Raw genomic sequence first — 26,682 nt, forward strand, 5'->3', positions numbered from 1 at the left:
CCATACCACAAATTCCCAAATCCCTAAATCCCCAAATTCCCGCATCCCCAACTCCTCAAACCTCCAAATTCCCACATCCCCAATTCCTCAAACTCCCAATTCCCAAATCCCCAAATCTCCACTCCCCCAATTTCCCAACTTCCCAAATTTCTCCCACAAAATTTCCGAACCTCCTAACTTTCCCCTGATCCCGTTACCCAAAGGCCTGAGTCACTCGGAATCCGGAACGCTAGAAAAACCAGGACATAAAGCTTGAAAACGGGGTTACAGAGGCAGCAACCGATCGTCTCGGGTCGTTCCGAGCGATTCTTCGAGACGGCAATTAGACGGGGAACATTTACGCCGCCGCAATTACCATCACGACGCGTGTCATTGGACGGAGGATCCGAATCGTCGTTTCCCCCGGGTTCGGGGACAAAACGACGTCCTTCTGGTCGAAACGCGACGTTTTACTGGCACATTGTCCACGAGAGAAAAACAACTTTCGGAATTTCATGGGAGAACCGGTGGAAGCTCGTAAAAGCTTTACTGGCGTGCCACGAATTAACCCCCGACACCCACCTCGTCCTCGAAGCTCGACAAATTGAAATTCAACGTGTCGCGTCGTCATCCAGACGAAATTGCCCTCTTTAGCGAGCTGCGCGACCGTGTTGCGTTTTGATGAATGAAACCCGACGCTTCGGTTCTGTAATCGCGTTCCGAGAAGGCACGAAGGGCGGTGTGCTAGGTCAGATTGTTCCAGACTTCCAAGTACATCATAATATATTTTTTTTAGCGAATGAATTTTTATAAAATAATCGAATGTGAGGTATATGGAGACGTGCTTCATTTTAGGTTTATTCTCATGGTTTGATGTATTTTGAAGACTTAATTTTAGAATTATTCAGTTAGACATACTTCTCTTCTTTTAAATAGAATTGCAGTGAGAGATGTCTTATTTGTGGATAGACAGTAGGCTGATGAAGTTTGAACAAATAATGTTAGAATTATAGCTTCAATAATTCAGGACACGTTTCATTTATGGATAGATAAGAGCTGATGAATTTTGAACAATTAATTTTGGAATTATAACTTCAATAATTGGTGACATGTTTTATTTATGGACAGATAAGTGCTGACGAATTGTGAATAAATAATTTTAGAATTATAACTTCAATAATAATTGAAGACACGTCTTATTTATGGATAGACAGTAGGCTGATGAAGTTTGAACAAATAATGTTAGAATTCTAGCTTCAATAATTAAAGACACGTTTTATTTATGGACAGATATTGGTTGATGAATTTTGGAGGAATAGCCATGAATATATCTTAAATGATTGAATACACGTTTTATTTTCTGACAGATTACTATCTGCTTACAGGGTGTCCACACCCAAGTGTGACAGGCGATATTTCAAGAATTATTGATGACACAAAAATTTCTATAGAAACAATTTTTCATGTCGTAAACAGTTCTTGAAATATCGCCTGTCACACTTAGGTGTGGACATCCTATACGTCATCCTATACATCCTACTGTTAAAAACATATTCTGCTATTTTTGAAGAAATAGTCTGCTACTTTTGAATAAATAGTCAACTGCTTTTGAAGACATAGTCTGCTACTTTGGAATAAATAGTCAACTGCTTTTGAAGACATAGTCTGCTACTTTTGAATAAATAGTCAACTGCTTTTGAAGACATAGTCTGCTACTTTTGAATAAATAGTCTACTGCTTTTAAAGACATAGTCTGCTACTTTTGAATAAATAGTCTACTGCTTTTAAAGAAACAGTCTCTCAAGACGATCTGAGTAAATAAAGACATTTCTGAACAGGTAGACGTCTACACGTGGACATCAGATAAAGTTGAATCGTACACGAGTTGTACATCACGTCTTATCCTGTATAATGGACCCGGCTGATTATCTCGTTTCCAGTCAGCTGTTGTAATTTTTGATTGCGAAAGCGAGGTTGAACGGTAGTCGTTCGCTTGATGAGGATGTTTAGGAAGGTTAGAGGCTGGCCATTGGGCAAGGTTTAATGAGGAGTAATGAGTGTTGAGAAAATGCCACTTAACCCTTTCACTGCAACACTCCTTGTGCAATTACTGAAACTTGATAAATAATTCACTTGTTGCCCGTTTCAAGGCTCTGAGATCTACCTTAGCTCCATACTAATTTGATGACTTGTTAATTGTCGACTTTTGAGAGTATATGGAGTGATGAGTTGAAAATTATGAGGCACGTTGGACAGAATTACTCATGACGCACTTATGACGCACTTCATGAAGAGTCTGACTCTTGACGCACTCATGACGCACATCATGAAGAATCTGACTCGTGACGCACTCATGACGCACTTCATGAAGAGTCTGACTCTTGACGCACTCATGACGCACATCATGAAGAATCTGACTCGTGACGCACTCATGACGCACTTCATGAAGAGTCTGACTCTTGACGCACTCATGACGCACATCATGAAGAATCTGACTCGTGACGCACTTATGACGCACTTCATGAAGAGTCTGACTCTTGACGCACTCATGACGCACATCATGAAGAATCTGACTCGTGACGCACTCATGACGCACTTCATGAAGAGTCTGACTCTTGACGCACTCATGACGCACATCATGAAGAATCTGACTCGTGACGTACTCATGACGCACATCGTGAAGAGTCTAACTTTGTGACGCACACAAGACGCACATCATGAAGAGTCTAACTTTGTGACGCACTCATGACGCACATCGTGAAGAGTCTAACTTTGTGACGCACACAAGACGCACATCGTGAAGAGTCTAAGTTGTGACGCACTCATGACGCACATCATGAAGAGTCTAACCTTGTGACGCACTCATGACGCGCATCGTGAAGAGTCTAACTTTGTGACGCACACAAGACGCACATCGTGAAGAGTCTGACTCTTACTTTAGCTGCATAGTCAATTAATATCAAATTGACATAACATTACAATTTTCTTTGTCTATTTTAATATTGAAGCTGTGATTAGTCAGTTCTAATGCACCTGACAAATAAATCGTAGTACCAGGTTTAAGTTTGATCTTTTATAAATTTGGATTTAGCTCATACGTTCCTGGATACATAATTCAGATCATGAAGTGCAAGTAGACTAGTAGAAAGCACTATATCGTAAATAGAACGAAAGGTGTCGAGTAACGAGTGATGTGAAAATTGATCTATGAAATATACATATAGCACAGTTCCCACCCCCATTTTCTCTCCGTCACAAAGAGAAAAGTAATTTTCCCGTCTATATGTCGATCTAGTCCACGATAGAGTGTGCGAATTTTGTCAGAGAGTTAATTCTTTGTTGGAGTAATTATGATCGTGTACCTTGAAGAAGAGTCGAGCTCGGAATACTCGGAAACAAATGGCGTCGCAGGGAAGAATCGAGCGACGATCCCCCCGGTGCTCGCACCCCATTTTTCTCGTTAGCGGCGTCCGGAGAGACAGGATGTACCGAGATTGCAGCTCGACTATTAGAAGCCAATCGAACGGGCGAAAGGCACAGGCTAGGCGTAAGGGGCGAGAAACGACAACGGAAGAGAAGAAGTCTCGAGTCCGGGAACGAGAGGGAAGACGAGAGATAGCGAGGGGAGCGAACGAGCCTCTCGGGAGGGTCGTCGAACACAGAGGGAGAGATAGGAAAAAAAACGACAGAGAGAGAAAGGAGGTGGTGGAGAAGGAGGAGGAGAAATCAAGCGAACGAGGGAGAAAGAGGGAGAGAGAGAGAATTGCCAAGAATATCCGAGGGCCGATGACCCGTGACACACAGTCAGTCGTATATATACTTGATATCATCACTCAACGTCCGACTTGCACGCATGCAATCGCGCATGCGCATGCGCAACGTGCATCGACCAATACGACACCGAATATCCTAGTTATTTTTCTCCTAACCTAGACGCGATTTCGCGATTATGATTCTTACTTTAATTACTTTCTTTTTTAACTTTTATTTTTTATTTTTAATAGATTCAATTCGATTTCGTTCTGAGGCAAGTATAGTTAATTTGATTTGATTTCTTTCTGCGGCAAGTATAGTTAACTCGATTTGATTTCCGTCTGCATCAAGTATAGTTAATTCCATTTGATTTTCTTCTGCATCAAATATAATTAATTCCATTTGATTTCCTTTTACGTAAAGTATAGTTAATTCGATTTGATTTTCTTCTACATCAAATATAATTAATTCGTTTTGATTTTCTTCTACATCAAATATAATTAATTCGATTTGATTTCGTTCTGTATCAAATACAGTTAATTCCATTTGCTTTCATCTAATATTAAAATTCGTTATATTGGACCAATATTCGATTTTAGGTGACCTAATTCAATCAATCTGATCTTAGGTGACGTCGAGATCTATCCTGATCGAGTTCGACGCGGTTCTACCTGTTTCGACTTAATACGATTTAGCTAGATACAATCTGTTTCCTGTAGGCTTAGTTCAACTGCATTTTCTTCTATTTAACTACATTCATTTCGACGTGCTTAAGTATTATTTATTTGAAAGTGACTTGATTCAACTGGACTTAATTTGATTCACTTCGGTTTAATTCGATTTGAGTCAGTCTTATGACATTCAATTCTTGTCTCATAATTGATTTTGTTCAATTTGACTTGTCTTATAGTTTCATAAAATGATGATCAATTTTTGTTACATAGTAATCTTTTATAAATTTGCTGTTTGTATTATGCTACAATTTATATGGTAGCAACTATATGTTCACCCCATAAAGTCAGCAACAAACGAAACATAAAATCCGTTGAAATCAAACTACTAAAACTACCAAACAATTATCTAAAGACACGAAAGAGTCCAACGAAACATCATTGCTAAAATAATTATCCAACCTAAACGTTTGTTCATATCTTCTGTTAATTGCTCTAATTAGAACCCGCGTAAATATAGCATCCCCAGCGATTATCGTCAAAAGACACCAATCAAACTTGGCACTTTCATGTTGCAACGACTTACATTGCACCGTCATATCATAAACGTGAAAGTGTTTTGCCAGTCGCCTTATTAATGGGTAACGATCTTAAAACAAAGGGGAATATCGTTGACGCGCTTCTATCATCTCCACAGAAGAAAAGAATCACGACGCGAGGAAAAAATATGAGTCTAACTGTTACGATTTATTCGCAATGACACTCGTAACTTTGGCTTCCTTTTTTTTTTTTGTAGAAGCTAAGAATACTTGGCCAGGCTTGCTTTGTTTGATGTGGCTCGCTTTCAACCGCGATAACGTCCTTATCAGTTGCCAGTTCAGCTTCTTTCTTATTGTAAAAAAGGAGAACAATTTCAATATGATTTTTATGCTTACTCATTTCTTTTTCTGTAATCGGTGAATAAGTGATATATGCCCCGAGTGTAATTAAAGCTTACGCATTTTTGTGGGCGGGAGTTAAACCTCCATGGTCTCAAATCTTTAAATTGTTCATTGGCAAGGTTTTTATGAGATCAAGTTTTCAAAATTTTGATTCCTTAAACACTTGAACTCGCAATTTCATTAGTTCTCAAACTCTTAAACTTTCAAATTTACAAACTCTCAAACTCTCAAAATCTCAAACTTGCCAACTCTCAGACTCTCAAACTTTCAAACTCTCAAACTCTCAAACTTGCCAACTCTCAGACTCTCAAACTCTCAAACTCTCAAACTCTCAAACTCTCAAACTCTCAAACTCTCAAACTCTCAAACTCTCAAATTCTCAAATTCTCAATCTCCCAAATTCTCACATCCCCCAATACCCAATCCTCTAAATTCTCACGTTCCCAAATTCCTCACACCCCCAAATTCTCAGGTCCCCAAATTCTCAAATCCCCAAATTCTCACATCCCCAAATTCCTAAATCCCCAAATTCCCAAATTCCCAAATTCTCAAATCCCCAAATTCTCACATCCCCAAATTCTCACATTCCCAAATTCTCACATCCCCAAATTCTCACATCCCCAAATTCTCACATCCCCAAATTCTCACATCCCCAAATTCTCACATCCCCAAATTCTCAGATCCCCAAATTCCTCTCATCCCCAAATTCCCAAATCCCCAAATCCCCAAATCCCCAAATTCCTAAATCCCCAAATTCCCAAATCCCCAAATTCTTCAAATCCCCAAATCCCTCACATCCCCAAATTCTCAGCTCCCAAAATTCCCAAATCCCCAAATTCTCAGCTCCCAAAATTCCCAAATCCCCAAATTCCTCACATCCCCAAATTCTCACATCCCCAAATTCTCAATCGCCCAATACTCAATCCTCCAAAATCTCACGTCCTCAAATTCCCAATCTCCCACATTCCCAAACCCCAAAATTCTCAAATCCCCGTATACTCAGCCTTCCAAATCCAATCACCTAACTTCCACAAAAAAGATCTTCAAGTCAACTCGAAAATGTTCTAAATTCGTAAGTTCAGTAATCAGTAAAGAACGCATCGATTGTTCTCAAGTCATGGGAACACAGCGTGTGAAAACGCGTTGGAATGGACCTTTATTCTACTTGTTCCAAAGGGTATTAAATGTCCGCGAGAGGAAAGGATGACGCATCGTTGAACACCGTAATCGCTGCCCACTTTGCACGCCCACGTGTTTATGCAGAAATCGAATTTCCCGGTGGGTTAAAAAAGGCACCGCTCCATCGGCCGTTCCCTCGTGGACAAATCAGGTACCCTGTTCGTGGTGACGTACATCGTTGGCTGTCGCAACCGATATTACCATACCGTGTGCCGTTCTCGTGTTTGTCAACGTTACGTTGCGATCCGTTGACGTAGTGCTACGTTCTTTCTACCGGTGGGAGTTCGAGTGCCGTTCACGTAGCGTAACAGGTTGTTCTCGCGAGAAAACGAATGCTCGTTGAAACACCTTAATGGGCAAACGGAAGAATCTTTGCTGGGTAACGTAGTGATACGTTTATTCGATGGTCATGAGGGACTTGTTGCGATGGCTTTATGGGTAAACAAGTCAGCGATCAAACTGAATGGCACGGAAATACGTGGACGTATTATTACGTTTTCTAAATCTTATATTATTTGAATGATACCAAGTTAGCTTTGTAGGAAGTTGAGTCGGTGGAAGAAAGTTGCAAATGTAATTTTCACATGTGTGCACATGTGCTAGTTTATAATACGGTGACGTAATATTACGTCAATTTGTAGAGCATTACTTTGAGACACTCTGATGACTTTGTAGGGAACAATAAGAAATTGAAGCTATGAGTGATTGTTAACAGTGTGATTTTCATGTATTAGTACAGTGACGTAATATTACGTCAACTCGTAGAGAATTACTTTGAGACACTCTTATGACTTTGTACGGAACAATAGTAAATAAAAGCTATGAGTGATTGTTGACAATACGATTTTCATGTATTAGTACGATGACGTAATATTACGTGAACTCATAGAACATTACTTTGAGACACTCTGATGGCTTTGTAGGGAAAAGTAACAAGTTAAACCTATGAGTGATTATTGACAATGTGATTTTCATGTATGAATACAGTGACGTAATATTACGTCAACCCGTAGAGAATTACTTTGAGACACTCTGATAACTTTGTAGGTAAAAATAATAAATTGAGTCTATGAATGATTGTTGACAATGTGATTTTCATGTATTAAGACAATGACGTAATAATACGTCATACTGTACTACATGTAGCATGTTTTTTGTTCATAAAAAAATTGAAAAATTAGCAATTGTTCCTTGCATCACAAAAGTGTTGTTCACAGCCTATCACGAATTTTCTGACCATTTTACTCGTTTTTCTTGTTGAATAAATCGAAAGTGATCACCCCACCGTGTCCCTTCATCTAACTTTACCTCGTTAACGTTTATTTTCTTTCACACTGACCGAACAACGTACCTTCGCTTTTCAGAGGCACGAAGTACCCTTACCCGTAAAATATAAAGTCCCGTTTGTGAAGAACGTAGTGGTACGTTTATTCGAACGCGTTTTCGCGCGCAATTTTCTCCCCGTCGCCCATTGTTCGCGGCAACTCGTTAACGCGCACGTTGCGGATCCAGTTCACGGACCGTGAACGTAAATCCCGGTCAGCTGTATTATTGGGTCATTATTCCGGGGTAAACCGTGGGGAAGCGAAAAAAAAAAACGAGGAAGAAGACAGCCAGGGGAAGGTTACCCCTCGGTGGTTGGAAAACGAGCCGCTCGGAAAGCAAAAGCGAAATCGTTCGCGCGAGTTCACGCGAACGATCGAATCCTAACCTTAGCAGGCAAGGATGTATAAAGATGCGACATTGTATTTTTAAAGGGAAATTTAATTTTTAATTTGATAGATCTGCAAATTTGAAGGTTTCGTGCAATTATTTTTTTGAGAATTTTATACTTTAAATTGCAGAAATGGAATTTGTGGAACTTCAGGTACCTTAATCTCTAAATTCCCTAGACTTCTACCTACTATAAATTTTATAGCTCTGGTTTTTTATGTTTGCAGTGTTTTACATCCTTAAATCCCTAGATCCCTATGTTTCCAGCACCTAAATTTTATATTTGGTAAACGCGGTATAACGATTCGAATATTAATGTATTTATCGATTCCAGTTAACAAGACAAAGAAAACACGGTCGTTTCTAAATTCGACAAGCTCGAAATAAAACTGTAAATCGGGTCACTTTGTAACGTTACGTTTCAGACGCTTTTCTCCTGCTAAATGAGTCACCGACCGCTCACACGGAAAAAGTAGAATTCTCGTTTCGATTTGAGCGAAACCAAGATTTCGTGAAACTTCATTAAATCAATTCAATTAATTATTCCTCCGCGGTTCTCCGGAAACGTCAGTCTCCATAAGCTAATATAATTGTTTGCATTTTGAATCAAAATTAAATTATTGCGAGGTGGACAAATTTCAGGCTCTCATAAAACTTTTAAACGCTTTTAATCGTTGGTCGATTACTTTATAAATTATATAACAGAGACCGTGTCGTCGAAGGAGAAAGAGAATTAAAAAGGAGGACGCTGTGTATTTGGTCAAAAACAGACGAGAAAAGAAGCCTGTCCGCAGTGCACAGAAACAGGGACGCTCAAAACAAAGCGTCGTAATTTTTCGGCGACGACGCGTGAACGCGCGCGCGCATCGGCTCGTTTCTTGCTTTTCTTCGCGAACCAAACCAGAAAGATCGCCCGATCGTGATCGAACTAGCGATGGCTTCGATCTGCTCTCAACATTCTTGAACAATTCTTTAATACTCGACAATTTGTGTGAAAGAATTGAATGTGAATTTGATACTTGAGAATTTCAAAATATAAATTTAAGGATTTAGGGACATTGAATGTGTGAATTTGGAGATATTGAAAAATGCAAATTGAGAATTTCAAAATATAAATTTAGGAATTTGGGGACATTGAATGTGTGAATTTGGAGATATTGAAAAATGCACATTTGAAAGATGCAATATGTAGGAATATAGGGAATACATTATATCGATGTTGAAGAATATGGGAAGATAGGGATGTGGAATCATAAGGTTGTAGGAATATAGGTATCTAGGAATGTAGGGATCTAGGAGTGTGAGGACCTAGGAGTGTGGGGACCTAGGAGTGTAGGGTCCTCAAAGCGTAGAAACCTAAGACTGTGGGGACCTAGGAGTGTAGGAACGTAGGGATGTGGGGACCTAGGAGTGTGGGGACCTCAGAGTGTAGAAACCTAGGAATGTGGAGACCTAGGAGTCCAGGGATTTGCGAATGTAGGGATCTGAGAATATGGGGACCTAGGAGTGTGAAGACCTAGGAGTGTAGGGACCTAGGAATGTGGGGACCTAGGAGTGTAGGGATTTGAGAATGTGGGGACCTAGGAATGTGGGGACCTAGGAGTGTGGGGACCTAGGAGTGTGGGGACCTAAGAGTGTAGGAATTTGACAATGTGGGAACCTAGGACTGTGGGGGCCTAGGAGTGTAGGGACCAAGGAATGTGGGGACCTAGGAGTGTAGGGATTTGAGAATGTGGTGACCTAGGAGTGTGGGGACCTAGGAGTGTGGGGACCTAGGAGTGCAGGGCCCTAGAAATGTGGGAATCTAGGAATGTAGGCATCTAGCAGCGTAGAAATCTATAAGTATAGCAATCCACTAACATAAAATTCCACTCTCCCAAACTTCCAAATTCCCCACCTCCCCAAAAATCAAAGATCACAACCCACGTCTCTCCCTACATCCTCCCATTCCTATTCAAATAATATTCCCTCCCAACCATCCAATAAACCTATCCATATCAGCGAAAAACTATGCAAAAATAACCAAGACCACAGACATTTCCGTTCGGTTGTCACATATTTCGTAGAGAAACCAGATTCGCCGTTGATTGTACGAGTAGAACGAGTCGGACTCGAAGCGGAGAAGATCGCTAGCTGAAGCGGTGCAATGTACGGACGGCGATCGAGTGCAACGAGCTCGTGTGTCCGTGTGCGCGTGTTCCTGTACACGCTCGCGTGTTCGAGCTGGTAGGTGCACCGGCACAGAGGAGAGTAAACGCAATAACTGTATCTCTGGTCCAGGGGGTCACTGTTCCACGACCACGAGACTCGCTCGACTGTTCTCGGCTTCTTGCCGCGTTATACACGGTGTTCTTGCACGACCGTGACTACGAGAAATCGAAAACTGTCGACTCTGTTGCTCCTTTATCGACGAAAATATACTAAGCTTTAACTTCCTCGAACTTTTCGATGCTCGGAATCGGAGATTTGTGGAACTTGCAGTTGTTGACGAGGTCAGGTTAACTCGGCTAAGCAATTTCCGGACTTTTCCGAAAGTTCTTATTTGCTCGGGTTGATGGATGCCAGAGTTTTCTGGGATTTTACAAGTTCTTATTCGATTACGAAGACGCGATATTTACGCTCGGGGATTTTCGTTGCAAACTTCAGAAACTCGACGTATCACAGAAAAGTTCGATTCGAGTTTTTCGATACGGACACAATAACGTACACGCTTTCGAGCGTCATTATTTTTCATTTACACCGGACGATCATCGACGCTGACAGATCGATACTCGTTTGCCCCAGTTCGGTCACCCTTGCTTCTCGAAAAGTGAAAACAATCGGAAGTCCACGTGTCCCTGGGCACGTCGTTTCCCTTTCACTTCTTACCACCAGACCCATATTACCTCCCTAGGAAACGCACCCTTTCCCTTTCGTTTTCCGTGCCGATTTTCCGTCACGTTGAACAGACGTTGCCGAAGGGAGCGGTGAAAAACTTCCATATTTTTTCGCGCCGGTCCGTTCTCTTGTAACTAATCAATTCCTTCGAAGAACATTTTCATTATCCTGTTAATTACATTTTTAGATTGACGCTCTAAACAGAAACGCCATTTTCTGTTTTCTGTTTAGGGAGATATTAGGATTTACCGATCTAGGGATATTGGGATGTATAAGTTAGGGAATGTGCAGATGTTGGGATCTAGGAATATTTTGGATTTGGGGATATTTTGGATTTAGGGATATTGGAATCTAGGGATCTAGGAATATTGGGATTTAGGAATACTCGGGGATCTAGGAATATTTGGGGATCTAGGGATTTGGGGATCCAGGGATTTAGGATTCGTGAGATTTGAGATTCGTGAGATTTGGGATTCGTGGGATTTGGGATTTGTGGGATTTGGGATTTGTGGGATCTGGGATTTGTGGGATCTGGGATTTGTGGGATCTGGGATTTGTGGGATTTAGGATATGTGGGATTTGGGATATGTGGGATTTGGGATATGTGGGATTTGGGATATGTGGGATTTGGGATTTGTGGGATTTGGGATTTGTGGGATTTGGGATTTGTGGGATCTGGGATTTGTGGGATCTGGGATTTGTGGGATTTGGGATATGTGGGATTTGGGATATGTGGGATTTGGGATATGTGGGATTTGGGATTTGTGGGATTTGGGATTTGTGGTATCTGGGATTTGTGGGATCTGGGATTTGTGGGATCTGGGATTTGTGGGATTTGGGATATGTGGGATTTGGGATATGTGGGATCTGGGATTTGTGGGATTTGGGATTTGTGGGATTTGGGATTTGTGGGATTTGGGATTTGTGGGATTTGGGAGTTGTGGAATTTGGGAGTTGTGGGATTTGGGATTTGTGGGATTTGGGGATTTAGGGATTTGGGGTTTGTGGAATTTGGGGATCTAGGGATTAGGAGATCTAGGGATTTGGGGATCTAAGGATTCAGGGATCTAGGGACTCGGGGATTTGGAGATTCGGGGATTTAGGCATTCGGGGATCTAGGGATTCGGCGATATATTGGGATTCGGCGATGTATTGGGATCTAAGGGTATTGATATCTAGAGATATAGTAATCTGCAATCGTGGAAATCTAAAAATATAGTAATATATCTATATTTCTATCTAGTAATATAGAAATCTAAAAATATAGACATCTAGATATATTGCAATTGGAGATCGACGAAATATAGGAATATATCTAAGAATATAAAAATCTACGGATATAGGAATCTGAGATCCTGGAAATTTAAGAATATAATATCAAAACGTAGGAATGTGAATCCAGAAATTTCTGAATACACATCTCGAGAGTATCTCGATTCTGTAGCATAGATACTCGGATGAGAAATCACGAGGGTCATCGATGAAACCTGCACGCCAGAACCGAGCGGAATATCGAAATTACACGCGTATTGCACGCGCAAGTCGCGGTGAGAACCGAGATAACCTCGTTTTGGGTGCAGCGAACGAAACGGGTTTCCTGCAGCCGGCTTTCGTCGCATGGAAACACTCTTTTGCACGCACCACGATAGAATCGCTTACAACCTCTCGATCTTTCATATATTTCCTATAACACCTTATTTCCTCGATGTTATTACCGTAGAAGGAAATATAAAAATTGAGAAAAATCTCGTTTCGAAAAATTTACAAATACCGAACCGACTAGGCACAAATTCGAACAGAGTCTACAACAAAGTCCTCAAAGACGTTTTATAAAAATTCTTGGATGATCTATGACATTCTATACATCAATCTATTCTTCACCGAATAATGAATGGCCTTGCACAATTAGTTTTAAGAAACTGCAATATATCGTTTAGAGAAAGTACAAAGTATCACCGAACCGACTATGCAGAATCTCGTTAACGTCCCACGAAAATTGTTGACAATCTACGACACTCTACACATCTATTGAGCACTACGTGTTTTAAAAAATTGCTATATATCACTTAGAGAAAGTACAAAGCGATACGTTGAACCGACTATGCAGAAGCTTTCTCGTTGACTTTCTCGAAAAGTAATTAAATAATCCACGACGTTCCATAAAGGAATCGTGTAGCATGTTCTCGCGTTGATTACAGTATAAAATGTCATTCGTACAATATAGATTTCTGAAATTTGATTTGCGAGCGCTATCGGTGCCTATGGCAAACAGTGGCAGCGACCGGTATCGGTTCGTAAATCGAGCTATCGAGCACATTTCGATTTTTTCGCCTAGCTGGAAAGCGTCCGGGGACCGTGCAAGCTATCTCCGCGGGTATCTTTTGCTTGGAAAGTGGGACGCCGCTGCGTCCACTACTTCTCTCTTTCCTTCGGTCGCTCCCTGTTGCGCCGACGTTTTATCACTTTGCTATCGCACGTAGCTCGCAATAAGCAACGTAGTAGAAAGTACGAGCATTTGGTGGTTGTATTTTAGCTTTCACGATCAGATACCGGGGCCGGTGTACGCGCACGCGGCCATTTTATCGTGCTTTTGCATTCGCCCCTTCTCTCTGCGCGCAGTTTTCGCGAGCCACTGGTTTCTCCTGCGAATACCCTATTCGGACATTCAGTTTCAAATATCTTCAAATATCTTCAAAGTTATCGTGGAAGACTTTGGAGACATTGCAAATTTCTTCAAATATCTTCAAAGTTATCGTGGAAGACTTTGGAAACATTTCAAATATCTTCAAATATCTTCGAAGTTATCGTGGAAGACTTTGGAGACATTTCAAATATCTTCAAATATCTTCAAAGTTATCGTGGAAGATTTTGAGGATATTTCAAATATCTTCAAATATCTTCAAAGTTATCGTGGAAGACTTTGGAGACATTTCAAATATCTTCAAATATCTTCGAAGTTATCGTGGAAGACTTTGGAGACATTGCAAGTATCTTCAAATATCTTCAAAGTTATCGTGGAAGATTTTGAGGATATTTCAAATATCTTCAAATATCTTCAAAGTTATCGTGAAAGACTTTGGAGACATTGCAAGTATCTTCAAATATCTTCAAAGTTATCGTGGAAGATTTTGGAGACATTTCAAATATCTTCAAATATCTTCGAAGTTATCGTGGAAGATTTTGAGGATATTTCAAATATCTTCAAATATCTTCAAAGTTATCGTGGAAGACTTTGGAGACATTTCAAATATCTTCAAATATCTTCGAAGTTATCGTGGAAGACTTTGGAGACATTGCAAGTATCTTCAAATATCTTCAAAGTTATCGTGGAAGACTTTGAGGACATTTCAAATTATCTTCTAATATCTTCAAAGTCCTCCTGGAAGACTTTGGAGACATTTCAAATATCTTCAAATATCTTCAAAGTCCTCCTGGAAGACTTTGGAGACATTTTAAATATCTTCAAAGTCCTCCTGGAAGACTTTGGAGACATTTCAGATATCTTCAATTATCTTCAAAGTCCTCTTGGAAAATTTTGAAGACCCTCCCTTACTGGAAAAATCAATTCAGTTATCTGAGAAACTAACATTTTTTCCAAATATTCTGAAATGAGGTTATGGATCTTTTGTACAGTGCAATTTTTTCTAGAATCTGATTATACCGAAACAGACTTGATGAAACAAGTAAATTGATATATGGAACCTTGCAAGATATATTTCTTGAGAAAATCAATGTGCTCAGTCGGTTCGGTGGAGAAACAACAGAAACGTAATTCAAAGATGTTATTCTTGCAAATGTAAATTTACTGCAGTAAAACATTGTATGTTTTTATTCGATTAGTAGAGGGTACCTCATTTTTTGTACTTATCACATGTTTCACCATAATCGAAAGTTCTGACGAGTCTCCCTCGTGACGCACCTACTCAGCTTGAAGTTTAGGTCCAACTATTAGTTGCATTATCAAGTATCCTTAAATATAAAGTACCTACATCTTAATTTTCTTTGTTCATTTTAATGTTATAGTCCTGAGTCAATCTTGTCTGATGCGTCTAACAAATAAATGCCACGGGATGTTAATTTATTAATTCAAATTCGCTGATGTCTTCAGTCTGTCATCTTCGAGTATCAAGTTTTAGGTTCAAAACAAGTCAACAACAGTACAAATGAAAAATGTCAATCAAGTCTACCTTGAATTCAGTGTAGTTTACTGAAATCAATGAAATTTTGTATCGAGTACGTAAAGAGAATGGTGTAAGTTAGTAATTTGGGTTAACAGTTTGTGAAGCATGTTTAACGAGAGACCGAGTCTCCCGATTGCAAATTCATGCTCGACAAACGAGACGCTGATAACTCAATTTACCGACAATTATGCGATTGTGATAGGCGTGCTCGAGTTTTCAAGCACGGCACGCGTACGTACATTTAGCTCGCGGGTGCATTTGCATATCGGTATTGCAAATTTACGATCGAGTCGTGGAAGAATCAACGATTCGACTTCTTGGCGAACGGGATACATACTCTCGTCGTCGTTCGCTCGTGAAAGGCTCAGCATAGGCGACATAATTATTCATACACGGAGATCGGAATCGCTGAACGGCAGTTCCGACGCGTGAAATTTGCATATCGCACATAAAATTTATGAACTACCATCGTGAATCGATCATCTAGTGCTCTGTGCTGGTGCTTACATTGTTTTCGCTGTGTTCAGAACAATAATTTACGCTTGGGAACTTGGGAGTGAACGTGGTCGATTTTAAGATTTGAGAAATTTGAAGATGTATAAAACATGGAGCATGAAAAGTTTAACTCTTTGCAATACTATGAGTGTGGCTTGATATGACACTATTTTGTGGATCTTATATTGGATCTTATAAATAATTCAGATAAATAGTTTGGTTGAATATATAGATTATCATTCAATTATTACTTACAATAAAAGAAAAATGTATATGTTACATACTCTGTCCTGCTGCAGTACACTTAATTGAGAACCCCTTTATAATCTATTTTATTAATTATAGAGTTAATAGGTAAATTTTGAGAACTTTAAAGTTGTAGAGTTTGAAGAAACTCTTCTGAAGTTGAGCATTTTTGAAATTTAAGAACTTGGTAACTTAAAACAATTTGAGACTTGAGAACTCTAAAGCTCAGACAAAAATGAGGAGCTTGAGAACTCTAAATCTTGCAAGAAAAATAAGAAGCTTCAGAACTCTAAAGCTCAGAAAGAAATTCGTAGCTTGAGAACTCTAAAGCTCAGGCATAAATAAGAAGCTTGAGAACTCTAAATCTTAGGGAAAAAATAAGAAGCTTGAGAACTCTAGAGTTCAGTAAGAAATACTAAGTTTGAGAATTCTAAAGCTCAGAAAAATATAAGAAGCTTGAGAACTCTAAAGCTCAGAAAAATATAAGAAGCTTGGAAACTCTAAAGCTCATAAAAATGTAAGAAGCTTGAGAACTCTAAATCTTAGGAAAATATAAGAAGCTTGAGAACTCTAGAGTTCAGTAAGAAATAAGAAGCTTGAGAACTCTAAAGCTCAGAAAAAATAAGAAGCTTGAAAACTCTAAAGCTCAGAAAAATATAAGGAGCTTGAGAACTCTAGAGTTCAGTAAGAAATAAGAAGCTTGAGAACTCTAAAGCTCAGAAAAAATAAGAAGCTTGAAAACTCTAAAGATCAGAAAAATATAAGAAGCTTGAGAACTCTAAAGCTTAAAGGAAATAAGAAGCTTGAGAACTCTAAAGCTCAGAAAGAAATAAGAAGTTTAAGAACTCTAAAGTTTAAAGGAAATAAGAAGCTTGATAACTCTAAAGCTTAGGAAAATGGAAGCTTGAGAACTCTAAAGCTTAGGGAAAAGGAAGCTTAAGAACTCTAAAGCTTAGAAAAGAGAAAGCTTGAGAACTCCAAAGCTTAGGAAATAGAAAGCTTGAAAACTCCAAAGCTTAGGAAATAGAAAGCTTGAGAACTCCAAAGCTTAGGAAATAGAAAGCTTGAGAACTCCAAAGCTCCAAAATGTGGAACTCAGCTCTCTATTCCTCAAAAACACATAAATTCCATATTTCTGCACCTTAAAAACTTGAAAATTCGAAACTTCCAGCGTTTGAAAATTTATAAATGCAGAAACTCTGAAATTTGAAATATCACTGTACTCCAGAATGAGCTAATTTACGAATCCCTAATCGTAAAATTTTGAAATTGTAAGCGTGTGTTTAAGAATTCGAAGAGTAATGATCGTGGTCGTGGTTGTATTCCGTTGGAAAGCGTTCAACATGGAAGAAAGCCGACATCGGGCGACAATGTTTCGCGGGCATAAATCAGATCGGAGAAAGTTACAACCCCAATTAACCTCGGTGATACGAGATGACTTGTGCACAGGGTTCGTTGAACCGATCTCCGAGGAATGAACGAGAACGCCACGAGCCCCGGCCGTTTTGGTCCGTTCACCTGATAACAGACCGCGTACACTCGGATAAATATAGAACTTCAACTTCAACCATCGATTTCCTTCCAATAATTCGATTTCGTTAGTCGCTCGTTAATTACCAATCAAACAAAATAATATATTATTCCTAATTAACAACGTTCGTTTGCTCTCCTTTTCAGACAGTCGTTACGTAGAAGTAGTGCAAGTTTAATGAGTGTCAAATCGATGTTTAAATTATCCAGAAAACGATTATATGAGCTGCATTAATATTCTCGGCGGAAGATGACGATTTTGTGTTAGAATAAATAATTGATCCAGTTTATGGATTAATAGTTTTCATTAGCAGATAGATCTGGTTATAACTGGCAGTATTAAAATTATTATTCTTAAATTATTGTTATTGGTCAGGAAAGTTTGAGCTTCACACTGAGATCTCATAAGATATTTTGTAATACCTTATCTCGTCTTATAAGATATTTTGTAATATGTCGTCGAATCATTGTCAAACTTTTCATGTTTCAATATCATGTTTGCTACAATTATTTCATGACAGAGCTTCTTTGTACTTATTTAAAACTTCATATTTTAAAAATGGATACACAGTAAATTTAGTAATATTTAAATCGTGTTCGACGCGTTTCGAAATGGACATTCACCGACCCGGCGCATTTATAAACGGAATAAAAATTGCAGCTTCGCGGGAATAAATAAATGCGAGAGAGGTCCGAAATAATTCAAGATGAATACCGGCCACGCGCAGAAGGATGGTCGAAATTTTGTCGCCGGCATTTGCATAGAGGAGCCGGTTCAACGAACTCGAGCGGGGTCAATTCGAGCAAGGGCCCTAGAACTTCCTTCAACGAGACCTAACCCCGTGAAACCTCGACTCGACATTGAGCCAATGAATTACGAAAATGATCGAGGGAAAAAAGAAATGGACGAAGGTGGAGGGAGCGGAGAGGGAAAGGAGGACAGATTAGGCGCTTACGCATCGGCTCGAATTCTGCGAACCGCAAAAACCTAACAACCAGGCTTGGGTTAACGATCTAATGAAGAGATCCATTGTGCTATGGACTTTCGATGAAATTGGGCCAAATTGTGCTGCGCGTGGACCAGATACCGATATGTGCGATCACTATCGCTATGAATATGGCATTCATAAATATCTGACATTCACACATTCTATTTATTTCTAAATATTACTGGTGTACATAAATACGTAGGACTGTATTCTGGATTATAGACGCTGCAGGAATATTTTTGGTATGTTTGGAGAATAATTTTATAGGGATATGTGGATATGTGTGATATGTGGTTGAAGTGAGCTATAGATTGTAGAGATCAAGGTTTATAGGGATCGGGGGTTATAGGGATTTTGGGGTACGAGGATCAGGGTTTATAGGGATCGAGGGTTATAGGGATTTTTGGATACGAGGTTCAAGGTTTATAGGGATCGGGGGTTATAGGGATTTTTGGGTACAAGGTTCAAGGTTTATAGGGATCGGGGGTTATAGGGATTTTTGGGTACGAGATTCAAGGTTTATAGGGATCGGGGGTTATAGGAATCTTTGGATTCGAGGATCAAGGTTTATAGGGATCGGGGGTTATAGGGATTTTTGGGTACAAGGTTCAAGGTTTATAAGGATCCAGAGTTATAGGAATTTTTGGGCACGAGGATCAAGGTTTATGGGAATCGAGGGATATAGGAATTTTTGGATGCAAGGATCAAGGCTTATAGGGATCGAGGATTATAGGGATTTTTGGGCACGTGGATCAAGGTTCATAGGGATTTCTGGTAGCGAGGATCAAGGGTTATAGGGATTTGGGGCTGTACTATAAGAATTTGGTGTTATGGCGGGAGATATAAATATCTGAGAATACAAGGATTTGGGTTCTAGAGATTTAAAGACTTAGAATTTATCGATTTGGAGTTTGGGAATTTAGGTACATGGAAATCTAGGAATTTATGTATTTAGAAACTTGTGATCCCAGGAATGTGAAGATGTAGGTATACCAAGACCCAGGAATTTAGAAATCTTGGAATATTAAGAGCTGCAAATTTGGAACTGAGGACATCGGAATTTAGGGTTCGGTGAATCTAGATATGTAGAGATGTAGAGTTCAACGAATCGAATCACATGGATCTAGGAACATTGGGAGCTAGGAATCGATGAATCCAACAACACGATAACTTAGGCACATTCAAATCTAGAGATATAGAGGTCTAGGAGCGTCAGATCTAGGAATCTGAGGATCTTGATATGTGAAGACCTAGACCTCTTCAGACCTAATCTTGAGATTTGGAAATATTATAAATCTAGAGTTCTGAGGCTCTAATTTAGAGATCAACGTATACATACATAGAAACATGGCAAACTAGGAATATATAAATCCAAATACAATTGCATATACGTTTCCATATGACATATGACGTAGCCTAACCTATGACGCATACTGACTGTATATCCATAAGTAGAGGAAAAAGATGAAAACTTAGAGCACCCGCAGGTCAGATGATACGATACTTTCGATACTCCACAAATATCACATGGTAACCTAAAAATATATAAATCCAAACACGTAGAAATTTAGAAATTGAACATACGTTATAACATATGACGCATACTAACTTATGACGCATACAATCTAACCTATAACGCATACTATCATCCTATAACTAGAAGAAAAAGATGAAAACCAGCACCCCGCAGGTGAGATCACACGATAGTTTCGATAGTCGATAAATATCACGAAACGAGTCGCTCCCCAGTTTCTCGCTCTTTCATATCCCCTTTTTCCCTGGCGTTGTCTCTCTCTGTCTCTCTGATTGTCCCTCGTCTTTCCTCCCCCTTCGGGTCTGTCGTGCAACGTCGTCGAGTTCAACGAACCCCGTTGGATGACGTGATACTGCCATGTTGGGAATTTATTATCTGACTTCGTTGTCCAACGACCCCCGCTTTTTGTGTATCGCGACGCGACCGACCGTTCCACTATACGCGCCTCGGGTTTAGTTCCTTTCCGATTGAAATCGGGGGAGGATCGGTCGGCGTAACAGGCGTCGTCACGTGCCAGGCGTCGAGCAGAAGCGTCGTCGTGGATAACCACGGGCATCGACAAAGGGATGCCGAGGCGAACAGGTTCGTTGGTGGACGCCGATGGAATTCGGACGGCTGGCGAAAGAGGTGTGTGGAGAGCTGATATTTCTGGGATGTCGCTTTTGCGGCGCACTCTTTTGCTGCTTTTCAACTTCAACTGAAAGCTTTCAAATTTTGTAACTTGCTGCCATGTTGAGGATATCGGAATTTAGATATCTGAGAATTTAGATATTTTCAAGTTGCTAAACCTTAAAATTCAGAACACTTCAAATATTTGAGAAGTTGAAAAATTAATATAGCTTGAAGGAAGTAATAAATGTTGGAACTTAAGAATTCCATGGTATAGAACTCTATCTTAGAACTCCATCATTCTAGAGTTTTTTCAATCTTATAATTCGCAATTTGAAAATTTATTTAGGAATGTAGGAGTTCGAGAACCCTAGAACTTGCAGACTCAAAAATCCTGAAACTTAGAAATTTGAATTTGTACAACTCGATTTTAAAAGTAAAAAGATTTGGAACTCGAGAAATTTAGAGAGCTATAAAACTTGTAGACTGTCTAGTTTAAGGTGACTGGACGATTAATAAGTTTACGAGAGACACGATAGAAGACTCCGAAGAAAGCACGAATGAAATTTCATCTAACGCAGGTGTAAAATTAAATAGCAGCGTTTCGTTGTTTACTAGGAAATACTCGGATTACGTGCAAACAGCTATTTTACTATCGCCAGAAGCGTCGCGTTTCTTTGCGTTTATCTGAGTCCAGTGATACGTGAAACATGTATCACTGTCGAGGAAACGCTTTTTTAATTCACATCTGTATCATAGAACACAAACAGCGAAGTCAAGAACTTCAGAGCTCTGCAATTTTAATTCGCTGAAGAGTTATGGAGTTAGTAACTCGATGACTTTAGAATTTAAGAATTTCAGAACTCAAGAACTCTACATTTTAGAAACTCAAGAACTACAAACTTCTCGAATCTCAAGAACTCTTGAACTTTTGAAATTCGAGAACTCTTAAACTTTTGAAACTCGAGAACTCTTAAACTTTTGAAACTCGAGAACTCTTAAACTTTTGAAACTTGAGAACTCTAAAATTTCTGGAACTCAAGAAATCGAAAGATTATGGAACTCGGGAACTCTAAAGTTTCAGAAACTCGAGAACTCTAAAATTTCTGGAACTCGGGAACTCCACACTTTGAGGAATTCGAGAACTCTACAATTTCTGGAATTCGAGAACTCTAAAATTTCTGGAACTCGGGAACTGTAAAATTCCTGAGACCCGAGATCTCTGAAGATTCAGGAACTCGAGAACTCTAAAATATCTGGAACTCGAGAGCTCTAAAATTTCTGAAGCTTGGAAACTCTAAAATTTCCAGAACTCGAAAGCCCTAAAATTTCTCAAACCCCGGAACTCTAAAATTCCTGGAACTCGAGATCTCTAAAATTTCAGAAACCCGAGAACTCTAAAGATTCAGGAACTCGGGGTTTCTAAAATTTTTGAAACTCGAGAACTCTGACATTTCTGGAACTCAAGAACTCTAAAATTTCTGAAGCTTGGGAACTCTAATGATTCTGGAACTCGAGAACTCTAAAATTTCTGATGCTGGGAACTCTAAAATTTCTGAAGCTTGACACCTCTAAAATTTCTGAAACTCGAGAACTCTAAAATTTCTGAAGCATGGAAACTAAAATTTCTGAAACTCGAGAGCTCTAAAATTTCTGAAGCTTGAAAACTCTAAAATTTTTGAAACTCGATAACTCTAAAATTTCTGAAGCTTGGGAACTCTAAAATTTCTGGAACTCGAGAACTCTAATTTCCAGTACCTCGGAGACTCTAAAATTTTGATACTTGAAGTCACCAGAGCTTTCAAAATTCGGGAACTCTAATCTTTCTGTAACTTGGAACTCTAAACTTTGCCAGAACTCTAAAGTTTGCTCTTAAACACTTTCCACTTATGTACTTCTAAAACTCCAAAATAATTCAAGAACTCTGTACCATAAAATTGTATAAACTCAAACATCTCTAGTATCTGAAAAATAGTAATATAGAATTTTCAACTCGAAACGCTATCTCCAACGAAAGATAATCGTCCGACATTTAATCGGTTAATCGTATCGCGATCGTTCAATTGAAAAGTGTATCCGACGTTTTCCAATCGAGTTCGGTGTCGTCCAACCGGCAATTCACTTCCCTCTTTACAAGGTGTCTGGCTTTTCTATTCTCCTTGGAAATCCATTGGAAAGTTGCGAGATTGATTCCTCTTATATGGGCTCGCACGAGTGAAGATGTTCCTTGCTCGCCTTAATTGATGGGTTATTCTCTCGGCAGCTTTCGAACGACCTTGCAGAAACCGTTTTCCCGTCCCTGATCATCTCGCAAAACATCCATTCCATTCGAGTTGAACGGCACGCTGTTTCCATACGATCAAAAAATCGATTTATCGCTTCCATCAAATATTCCCCGTTGTTTCATGGAAATCTCTTCATCCCGCCATTTGAATAATTTCGTCGACGGTGAATCTTCTCGCTCATATTTATGTAAAAATACTGGTCGATTTTCGGGAAATTTCAACGCTATTCGTGGTCCAATATCGAGCGTCAACGAGTTCAATTAACATTTTGTCCGATTTCGATCGGATCGAAGAAGAGAACGAACGTCGGAGTTAGAGGTTGAATATTTCATTTGAAAGCGAGCCAGATCTTGTTTGACATGGTCTGATTCCAGACATGAACGCGTGTCTGTCTTAATTGTTGTCGTGGAATAGCTTCGATGGCACGTCATTGTTATTACGAAGACAACTGTTCGTGAAATGGAAGCGGAGAGTTTCGAAATTCGAGCGCTCTTTCCGCGTTCACGAGTTCAAGAACAATTACGCTATGATATCGGACAGACGGAAACTTTCTCGCTTTAATTAAAAAGATTGACTTTTCTAACTGTAACTCGGATGTTTACTTAAGTATTCTCAAATACCCGAACCTTCAGACTAAAATTCACAGCGTAATAACTTAATATTTTTCGGTTAAAATACTCGCAGAGACGTTTGAAAGCTAATCAGAGGGTTCGATTGAAATATATTCATTAACCCGGCATTCAGGAGGACAATGGCAAAAGACCGCAATGGAACACCGAGTCAACTCACCCTACTCCCTTCTCATTAATTCCTCCGTAAAAGAAAGAAAGCACCCTCCCAAAAAAGGAACAACAAAGGAAAGAAACTTCCAATTAAGAACCTTCTCCTCTCGTTCATCCCCCGAGCGATTTGTTGTTAACGATCGCTGAAAAGAAGCTTGTTACCAATTTTCCGAGGGAAAATCAAAGTCTTCCCTTTCTGGTAACGAACAAGACCTACCGGTTCGATCGATCGCCGATTTTAATCAACCATCTCTTTTTCGTTTGTTCCAGAGTGGAAAGCTCAGCGTTGCAGTTGGTGTATCCGCTGGATTCTCGTCCGGTGCAGTTAATCTTCCGGGGGTTGCAGGTGGTCAAGGAGAAACGGTCTCTCCTAAGAGATGTCTCGGGCATTGTTAAACCCGGTCAACTTTTGGCCGTCATGGGCCCATCAGGTACGATTCTTACTTCTTACAATTTATTTTACGTTTCAACAACTTTATCGCTCTCAAAAAAAATTACTTTTATTATAAAATTTAGTTACACCAGCTCTATAATTTAGGGACTTGTCTTCGAAACTGTAAAACTTTAGCAATTTGGAAATTTGGAAATTTTAGGGAGATTTAAGAATTTAAATCCCTAGATTGCTAGGGACCTGTGGAACTCCAAAACCCTAAAATCCTAGAACTTTACAATTCTATAACTCTAGAAATTTTGTATCCTAGAACCCTAGAATTCTAAATACCCAGGTTTCTTGGTCTCTAAATCCCTAAATCCCCAGATTCTTAATAGCTTAGAAACCCTTGTCCCAGGTTCCTAGACTTCCAGATTCCAATATGCCTAGATCCCCAAATTCCACGAATCCCAAATCCCTAGATTCCCAAATCTCACGAATCCCAAATCCCACGAATCCCAAATCCCACGAATCCCCAAATTTCACGAATCCCAAATCCCACGAATCCCCAAATTTCACGAATCCCAAATCCCACGAATCCCCGAATCCCTAGATCCCCAAATTCCACGAATCCCAAATCCCTAGATCCCCAAATCCCACGAATCCCAAATCCCACGAATCCCAAATCCCACGAATCCCAAATCCCACGAATCCCAAATCCCACGAATCCCAAATCCCACGAATCCCAAATCCCACGAACCCCAAATCCCACGAATCCCAAATCCCACGAATCCCAAATCCCACAAATCCCAAATCCCTAGATCCCCAAATTCCTAAATCCTCCAATCCCTAGATCCCCAAATTCCACGAATCCCAAATCCCTAAATCCCCAAATTCCACGAATCCCAAATCCCTAAATCCCCAAATCCCACGAATCCCAAATCCCACGAATCCCAAATCCCACGAATTCCAAATCCCACGAATCCCAAATCCCTAGATCCCGAATTCCCTAGATCCCCAAATCCCTAGATCCCCAAATCCCTAGATCCCCAAATCCCTAGATCCCCGAATCCCTAGAAATTCCCAAATCCCTAAATCCCCAAATTGCCACATTCCCACCTTCCTATATCCCCAAATCCCTAAATCCCCAAATCCCTAGATCCCTAGATTCTAATACCCCTAAATGCATAAATCCCTAGATACCTAAATTCCTAGTGGAACTCGAAAGTTCCACAATTTCTTCAGCTCCTGATTTCTTCACATTGTGACGATCTGAAAATTTGTAATATTTTGATCTTAGAAATAAGAGAATTTGAAAGTAGTATATTAGAAATTGGGTCAGTCAGTAATATCGATTCCATAGAAATTGCAGTACCGAAAAGTGAACGAACCTGCAGTTGTAATCGTTACCGAGGAAGGTTTGCACAATTGCCCGTGTTGATGAACCTTGCAAAATGCAACGAATGCCGAAACTAGCGAGGAACCGATGCGTGCACGTTCGTTCACAAATAGCAGCCGTGAGCAGAGAAAACGAATTACGAGAAGGTTCGAGGAGACGCGAGACGAAATGAACGAATGACGCAAACAACCGCAAAATTGTCCAATAGAGGAGCGCCGAAACTCGATCGGGTTCACGAGCATTCGCGAGAATAATAGCGATTGAGTCAATTAACTTTAAACGAATTCACCCAGTTATCGTCGGAATTCTCATCGATCCAAATTTATCTCGGTCATTCTTAGAGGAAAAATATTCTTCTCGTTCCACTTTTCGTTCCCCCAGAAAATTACAACTTTCAATTGTCTTTTTTGACTGCGTCTAATGGTGTATAATAATCTCTGTTTGTTTTCTCTTATAGGTTGCGGCAAAACGACACTGTTGAATTGCCTGTCCGGCCGAGTGGGCGTCGACGGGGGTGAAATCTGGTTGAATCGCGAAAGACTGACAAAAAGATGGCGCAGAAGAATCTGCTACGTTCAGCAACAGGACGTTTTCTTTCCCGATCTCACGCTGCGCCAGACTCTCGAGGTGAGTTCAATCTTAAAGCGCGGCTTTGATCGAAAATTCCTTATCCACGCGAATTTACCCTACTCGAAACAGCGCTCGGAATATTCGTACCTCTAAATTGCAACTTGCGATTAGACCCAACATTTGTTCCGCCGTTCTGTAAGCTATTTGTTACGGTACATTCAACACCGCTCCTCTCTGAAGCGGACGTCTTTATGGCATAGGTAAATCGACGCAATTGTACGCGAACGTGTTAATTCCCGACGATGCGTGAAGTGGAAGGAGCAATTTCGAATTTACTGCAGAAATTTGATACTCTTGTTTTGTACTTCCTGTGCATACACATGGTGTTCATTCTGCTTTCTATTTGAAAACAATATTTACATTTTGTTTTCTACTGTAATGTATACTTTATGAGATAGTTTGTAAGTTGAATGCTGGGTGTGCAAGTTGAATTTTATTTTTTTTTATGATTCAAGAAAATGCTATACTTCATCCCTTCAATCCAAAATTCAGAGTCATTCGCATACTTTAATTAAAAAT

The 26,682-nt window shown here is 39.8% G+C and overlaps 1 protein-coding gene across 4 annotated transcripts in view; it reads left to right on the forward strand.

Annotated features, from left to right (window-relative positions):
- The window catches only part of E23 (ABC transporter G family member E23), a 191,332-nt gene that overhangs the window by 137,676 nt on the left and 26,974 nt on the right, over nucleotides 1-26,682 (forward strand). For 3 of the 4 annotated variants that reach the window (XM_076530692.1, XM_076530694.1, XM_076530693.1), the window contains 2 exons: nucleotides 24,035-24,195; nucleotides 25,991-26,160. In XM_076530692.1, coding sequence (XP_076386807.1) covers nucleotides 24,035-24,195; nucleotides 25,991-26,160 — 331 coding nt within the window. Of the gene's footprint in view, nucleotides 1-20,556; nucleotides 20,716-24,034; nucleotides 24,196-25,990; nucleotides 26,161-26,682 lie in introns of those variants that run through there. The other variant, XM_076530695.1, reaches the window with a different exon arrangement.

The sequence above is a fragment of the Megachile rotundata genome, chromosome 4, assembly GCF_050947335.1.
Source record: "Megachile rotundata isolate GNS110a chromosome 4, iyMegRotu1, whole genome shotgun sequence".
Lineage (NCBI taxonomy): Eukaryota > Metazoa > Arthropoda > Insecta > Hymenoptera > Megachilidae > Megachile > Megachile rotundata.